Source organism: Octodon degus, unplaced genomic scaffold (genome assembly GCF_000260255.1).
Source record: "Octodon degus isolate 3935 unplaced genomic scaffold, OctDeg1.0 scaffold00906, whole genome shotgun sequence".
Classification (NCBI taxonomy): Eukaryota; Metazoa; Chordata; class Mammalia; order Rodentia; family Octodontidae; genus Octodon; species Octodon degus.
Genome location: NW_004525482.1, coordinates 5419 through 13417, shown reverse-complemented (window position 1 = coordinate 13417; position 7999 = coordinate 5419). Strand labels below are relative to the sequence as shown.

The 7999-nt window shown below is 42.0% G+C and overlaps 1 protein-coding gene across 1 annotated transcript in view; it reads right to left on the bottom strand.

Annotated features, from left to right (window-relative positions):
- LOC101570275 (zinc finger CCHC domain-containing protein 8) overlaps positions 1-7999 on the bottom strand; it is a 13224-nt gene that overhangs the window by 511 nt on the left and 4714 nt on the right. The window contains exons 3-8 of the mRNA XM_004648737.2: positions 7798-7875; positions 3355-3458; positions 3172-3237; positions 2548-2608; positions 1407-1549; positions 986-1128 (exon numbers count right to left, since the gene is read on the bottom strand). Coding sequence (XP_004648794.2) covers positions 986-1128; positions 1407-1549; positions 2548-2608; positions 3172-3237; positions 3355-3458; positions 7798-7875 — 595 coding nt within the window. The remainder of the gene's footprint in view (positions 1-985; positions 1129-1406; positions 1550-2547; positions 2609-3171; positions 3238-3354; positions 3459-7797; positions 7876-7999) is intronic.

Below are 7999 nucleotides of genomic sequence, written 5' to 3'. Positions count from 1 at the left end.
CTAAGTAGGTGCTTTAGACCACTGAGCCATCTCACCAGCCCCATATGAATATATTATTATGATAAACACAAACATTTAAAATCTTGGAAACTCTAATACTTCTGTAAGTTGCTTGTGTCTATTTTTAGCCAGGCATGGTACTGTCCGGCATGGTAGTGCATGCCTATAATCCCACTAGGGAGGCTGAGGCAGGACTGCCGCAAGTGAATTCGAAGCCATTCTGGACTACATAGTGAGCTCTGTCTCAAAAAACAAACAAACAAACAAACGAACAAACAGAAAGAAAAAAGAAGTCTATTTTGTACTAATATTACAATTAGTCTAATGTTGATTCCAGTGCTTCTATTTCCGAAATAGGAGTTGGCGCATACTGCATGCCAGACAGTCTTTCCTTTTCAGATGGTCCTCACATGATCTTTGTATCACCGAAAGGTGTTACTGGTAAAATATCTTTGGTAGATGAGGAGTCTTTGAAGGATTATTTTTGAACTGCTTTATTTAATTTTGAAAACTACTAAATAAAGGATTCATTTTGTATAGTGTCAACTTATATAAGGTTATCAAATAATTTGAGAATCATTTCTTTGTATTCTAATTAATAAGCTGAGAAATAATGAAAGCTTTTTGCTATCCATCATCATCCTCGCCCCCCCTTTTCTCATGCTCATATATATATATTATTATTATTTTTTTTTTGGTGGTACCAGAGATCAAACTCAGGCCCTTGTGCTTGCCAGGCAAGCACTTATTCCACTGAGCTATCTCCCTGGCCCCCTATCCATCATTATTAACAGGTACAGGTAGTGGCCTCTAGTGCCTGATTTTATTCTAATTTGCAGGAAATAAACACAGTGAAAAAGGAATAGGCTGACCAGCATCTCTGGGCTGCGTTAGCAAAATCTCACCAACTCTTTAAGGCAACCACAGTATTGTTTTTAAAAAAGGAAGGGATTATAGATGAAAGAGATTTAAGAAACTTATCTACCTTTTCCATCGTAGAGTGCAAGTCCTGAGTTCTCCAACTCAGCCTCTTTGAGCCACCCTGGTGGGTAACCTAGCTGGCGCATCCGATAGATAAAAGGGGGAAGACTCTTGTCCGTCACCCCCAGTGCATCTTGAAGTTCCTCACTACATAAAAATAAGAGGAAAAATATATTGAATTCCCATTTGTATGGGAACATAGTGTTCTGCTGTTGAAAACACTTCAGTCTTATCTACATAGCACAGAACACGGTGCCTAGCACACACAGTGTTGGGATTTTGGTAACTGTTTTCGAGTGACTTGATGCATACTATGTAGGCCTGGCCGCAACACGCTTCCATCCTGACAACTATCCTGGAAAGACAGAACATTCCAAGCGCTAAGGAAGTGAACATGGCCTCCTACGGCAACACCAAGGCTGTACCTGATGACACCTGGCTTGAACCTTCCAAATCTTTCTTCGACTTCTTCTGCATGGTATCGCTGTTGAAAGTTCTGATTGTTTACCTCGCTGCAGGCATCCATATACTCTTTTCTCTTTTCACTTATTCGAGCAGCATTCCGGGGCTAAATCATAATAATGCATTGAGAAAGAATGGTGTTAAGCAATTTAGAGACATCTCAGAAATTAAAAAAGGGCTGGTGAGATGGCTCAGTGGTCTAAAGCACCTACTTAGAACAAGTTCAGCAAAGCACAGGGACCGCAGTTCGATCCCCCAGCACCACATGCCAGCCAGCCCCGCCCCCTGGTGGGCTGAGCTGGCCACACACACACACACACACACACACATAAATAAAATTTAAAAAAAAAAAAGAAATTAAAAATAATCTCTTCTCTTTTAGGCAAGTGAACTGCGTTAGTTTGCTGTTCTTCCTTTTTCTGTTTTAGTTTCAACAGCCCACATAAGAGGAAATAGATATTTTTGAAAAGTGAACATGAGAATAGTCGCTTTAATTTCCTCAATTTTTTTTGTTTTCTTTGTTTCTTTTGTTTTTTGAGACAAGGTCATGCTATGTAGTTCAGGGTGGGCCTGAACTCACGGTTTAGTCCAGCCTGGCCTCCAGCTCCTGGTGATGCTCCTGCCTCAGCCTCCTGAGTGCTAAGACTAAGGCTTGAGCCACCACCCTTGCCTTTCAATTTCCTGAATTTCATTTCAGTGTTATAATTTAAAATCAAATTTTTAGAATAAGCTGCATAAACATTAAATCATGATGTTTTCATTCATTTCAAATACAGATAGTACTGTAAACAAATTATTATTTTAAAAAATCTAATGTCAGGGCTGGCAAAATAGCTCAGAGGTCTAAAGCACCTGCTTAGGCAGACTTAGGCAAAGCACAGAGACCGCGGTTCGATCCCCAGTGCCACGTGCCATGCCAGCCCCACCCCAGGGTGGGCTGAACTGCCCCCCCCCAAAGAAGTCTAATGTCTTACAATAATACAAATTTGCAAAGATTTCAAGCTAAAGGACTTCAGGTGAGTAACATAAGAAATTTCTTCACATCACATAATTTTGTAAATGGGTAAAAGACAAGTTCAAAGACTTTATATAAGAGAAATTTACCATTGGGCAGTCTTTCATTTGATGTTCTTCAGAACCACAATTGAAACAGTGAGGCTTTGGCCTATGTAGTCAAAAAAGAAAGATTTTCACAATGTAAATGAAAGCATGAAGACAAATCTATAAATTCTAGATGACAGCAAAGTATCAGAGAGACAAGAAAGCAAGATCACAGGTCATTCTTATCCCCAACAATGTACACAGACATGTCCCACACTCAGTGATTTACGAACAGCGCTGTGCGGTCTTTTAACCAAGAACCATTCTGTTCCTGACTGATCTGCTACCTCTTGTGAGCGTCTCAGGGATTAAGAACAGAACTGTGCGCACAGCTCACGTTTCCTCCGGGTAACATGGACAGAAGGCAGCTGGCTAGAAGACAGCAGTCACACAGACGGCAGCGCTCAGCACTCCACCCCCAGGCGAGTTAGGTGCGGACCAGGGATTCCCGAGAAACAGATGACTGGCTTCAGCCCGAAACATAGGTCCAGATGCTGGCATTTCAGCTCAGTCGCAATTTACTTTAGTAAACTAGCAATAAAGAATATTTTTTAAGCTAAAGGAGTTTATGCTTTTGGGTATTAAAAAGAACAAAAACAATAAAATGAAACAACTCCCCACACAAACCTTTTTGCCTTTACTTGTATCTCTTGCCCTTCTAGAGAAACAATGTGGCTGAAGACTTGCTGGTACCTTTAGTGAGTTTTATTAAGGAATAGTTATCATAGTCTGCAAAATTTGGTAAACTGTTTTAAAAGGTGAACTTAGTGGCAAGATGCATAAAAGATCTTCATTCACTATGTAGGATACTTGGGTATTTCCCATCCTTCGGTAAGCTGAGGGTTTTCATTTAGAAGCGGTTGCCCCAATTTATCAAGGCAAAAATTAGTAAAATACAGGACACTTCCTACAACCTGCAGAAAACAAGTCGAAAAATATTGCTATTTAAGCAGGAAAAAAAAGACATTAATTAATGTAAGACTATGATTACTTGTTTTATCAACTTATTTTTGGATGAAATTATCAGAAATAATAATCAACTCCCTAGTTAAAGGAGCTAGATTTTATCATGTAAGTAAAAGCTACAACTGAGCTTTCCTTCTGTGCCGGATCATTACCACCAACTGCATTCCCAAAAAACTGAAATCTTAGTATTCCATTTCTTTGTAATAAGACCCTCAACATCTATGTTTATTGTTTACATTTTTTGTGCTTCTGTTTACCTTTTTATTTTCTCTTCAAATTTTTGGAGAAATTGTATACAGACAAATCAGAAAAATAGTACAGTAAATAAATACTCCAGCACCTTTTATCTAGATTTGACAACTGTTAATTTGTCACATTTCTGCACATATCCCTCTCACCACAAATGAACTGTCAGCATTTAGAAGTGAGCTGTAGACATTTCATCCCTAAATACTTCAGTATAAGCCTCATAACAGTAAGAACATTCTTTTACAAACTGCAATTGCACTGCCACACCTATACAAATCAGAAACTTTCTGGCATCATCTTTATCTAATCCCTATTATTTTCTCCAACTGTCCCCTAAATGCCCTGTATAGATTATTCTAGGATATGATTAAGGTTCCATTTTTAGTAATCCCTCCAGCTTTGTGGCACTGGGGATTGAACTCAGGGTCTCATGAATTCTAGGCAAGTGCTCTAGTACTGAGCTATACCCTAGCCTTATTTTCTCTTATTCTGATCCAGGTCTTTACATTGAGTGATATCCCCAATCTTTCTCCCCTTTTATTTATTTTGAGACAAGGTCTCACTACATGGCTGAACTGACCAGGCTGAGCTTGAACTTGCAATTCTCCTGCCTCCGCACCTCAGAGTGCTGAGATTACAGGCGTGCATAACCATGCCTGGCTCTCTGCCCTTTTATTTTGAAATATGGCCACATTAAATTACCCAGGTTGGCCTGAAACTTAAGATTCTCCCGCCAGCTCTTGAGCAGCTGTGACTACAGGCCCATGCCACCGCATCTAATTCTTTCTAGGCTTTCATCTAGAGCATCTTTTTGGTTTTTTTGAGACAGGGTCTCACTATGCATTCCAGGCTGGCCTTGAGCTCACTTTGTAAAGACAGTATCGCCATTCTCTCCACGGTGTCTCTATCAAGGCTGTCACTAACCTAGCTGCCAAGGAGCTCAGCAAGGACTCCATGTAGCCACATTCAATGAACAGCGACCTATCTTCATCTCAGCCTGTCAGGTTTCACGAAGCTGCCCAGGCTAGGCTTAAACTTGTGATCCTTCTGCCAGTCTCAGTGTGCTGGAATTATAGGCATGCGTGACAATGCCCAACCAAGCCCTACGTCATTCAACCTCTCTCCTGGTCTCATATTCTACAGCCAACTCATCACACATTTGAGCAGCTTTCCTGTCCAACCACTTGCAAGTTCTGCCTACACCGCCTCATCACCATTGCTATCACCCTGGTCTCGGCTGTCACTTTCTCTCACCTGAGACTGACACAACAGTGTCCTAATTGGTTTACATTTTCTATACATAACCAGCTACTGACTACTTTCCACACAGAATCCAGTTCTTGTCAACACTGAGGTCATACTAGGAGTGGTGGTGCACACCACCACTCCTAGGTGTAATCCCAGCACCCAGGAGGCTGAGGTAGAAGCATCCCCATGAATTTGAGGCCACCCTGAACTATACAGTGAGACCCTATCGCAAAACAACAACAAAAACATTCAAATAAGCACTTGCCTGGCAAGCGCCAGGTCCTGAGTTCAATCCCTGGTACCGCAAACAAACAAACAAAAACAAATTGTTGATTTGAGCTTTTTAGGGGCTGGGGAGATAGCTCAATAGAATAAGCGCTTGCCTGGCAAGCACATGGGCCTGAGTTCAACTCCTGGTTTCACAAAAAAAAAACAAAAACGAAAAAAAACCCACAAAAAACCATTCAAGTCAGAGCATGTCACATTTCTACTTAAAACCTTCCAATGGCTTCTTCCCCTACTCAGAGTAAAACCCACTATGCAGACACCCACACTACATAGAAGCCCAGAAGGCTCTGGAGCCTGCAGGCCTGGCTTTACGCCTGGGGTCTGCACTTGCCCACTAGCCGGTGTCTTAGCTCTGTGTTTTCCGCTAGGGATGCTACCAGCAGCAACTCTGTCAGGAGGACATGAAGATGGACCCAGCACTCCATACCAGTCACTCCATGCAGAAAGGGTGTGAGCGCAAGCACCTGCCTCTGGCTTCCGCCCCCTGCTGCTGCCTGAAGTGCTCCCCACTCACACCGCAGCCTCAGCTCCCTCTTCAGTCCTCCAGTCCTGGCTCCAATGCTGACTGACACCACACTCACAGCACGACCCACCCAGCACAGGCATGCTCTCTCCCTCCTTCCCCTGCTGCACTTTACTTTTGAAGGAACTGTCTTCTCCCACTAGATTGTAATTAAATGATAGCTAGGGTCTTGTCCCTTTTCTTCATTGCTGTGGCCCTCAAACTTAGGATGATCCCTTGCACAAAACAGTAACCACTGGGGCCAGGGAGATTGCTCAGGAGAAAAAGTGCAAGGGTCTGAGTTCAATCCCCGGTTCCGCCAAAAACAAAAACAGAGACAAAAGTAACCATTAAATGATTAGCAGTGTGAGAGGACTGAGTATATAAAGTTCCCAATTTCTCTGTGTATGTCACTTTAAATACCTAGACTTTAAAAGTTAGAAGAGAGAGGGCAGGTCAAATAACTCAGCGGATTAAAGGGCCTACAAACTGGCACAGGGGCCAGGGTTTAATCCCTGGGCCTGCCATGCTGGCCCTGCCCCTAGGCCATGCTGAGATGGTAATTGAAACTGGGTGTGGTGGTGCCCACCTGTAATCCCAGCACTTTGGGAGGCTGTAAACAGCAGAATCACTAGGAGTCTGATTGCATAGTGAACCCCTGAATGCCCTGTAGACCTTTCTCTAAAATACAGAAGGGAAAAAAAAAGTAATAATAGGGGCCAGGGAGATGGTTCAGCGGAATAAGCGCTTCCCAGGCAAGCGCAAGGGCCTGAGTTCAATCCCCAGTTCTGCCAAAAAAAAAAAAAAAAAGTAATAATAATAATAATAAATAAAGTTGGAAGAGAAATTCAGGGTCATGATAGTATTTTGGCCTGTAAGTTCCAGGAACATGGAATTTACTTTTTGAAAATAAGCCATACTCCTTCATTTTTATTTACTTATTTATTTTTGAGACAGGGTCTCACTGTGTAGCTCAAGGTGACTTTGAACTCATGTACGTGGCACAGGCTGGCCTGGAACTCACAGGGATCCTCCTGTGATACACCACCATGCCCAGCACTACTTCTTTTTTTTTTTTGCGGAACCGGGGATTGAACTCAGGCCCTTGTGCTTGCTAGGGAAGTGCTTATTCCACTGAGCCATCTCCTTGGCTCCAACTACTTCATTTTTAGAAATGTAATTTTTTTTCTCCCAGTGCCAGGCACTGCAGGACCTCATATGTGCCAGGCAAGTGATGTACCATGAAGCTACATTCTCAGGGCAGCTTTCTAAAAGATGAGTTGAGATGTACCTGCTTGTGTTCAACTCAACTGTAGACCCTACACTTGGCACTGTAAAGGGTGAACTCTAATAATGTCTTATTTGGAGAAATGAAAAATTTCTCATAAATGTTTTCAAAAAAAGTTTGTGGCTGCTCACAATCCAGAGCTCCATGTCTTTAAATCTGAGATACACTGATAGTGAATAATATCCCCAAAACTTAAAAACTAGTTCTCCTTTAATAGATTCCAGGACTATAGCGCCTTTGTAAAACTACAAGCTGCAAAAGCATACATACACTGTATCGAGAGGGCCTGCACGGCCCTGAAAGGCTGCACCGCACGTCACGCCCGCGAAGCCCCTGCTTTTCACCCGCTAGCTGAGGAGGCCGATACGTTAAATCTCAAACTTGTCATCTCTACAGCACTGCCTCTGTTTCATCTATCTGAAAGTCCAACAAGTATGGTTTCTATATTTTTATTTGAGCTCTTGAAAAGAGACACGAGGAGCTGGTTAGGACAGAAATAAGAATGTTGAGAGTGCCCCTACCTCACACCCAGTAATTATTAAAAAGTGAACAATATTTAGAGGCTGAAGTCTATGCTGTTGTTCCTAACAAACGAATGCTGAGATCGTGAAAACTCATGACTATGCCACCTTATCATTTAAATGCCACCCAACTGATAAAAGAACTGGAATCCTGCATCTGTAGAATTCAAAAATAAAATGTCCAAACTTACACTAAAAGCTTCCTTGCTGTTTCTTATGGTACAGGATTCTTCTACTTTATGGTCTTCCTCTAACATGACACTGGATGGCTACGGCAGAGAGGGACATTCATTACAAAGAGAAAACAGAAATGTACATTACAAACAACTTTTATTTTCTGATACACTCCATTAAGGTACATAGCCTTGTCATACAGGTGAATTAAGAAGTTAA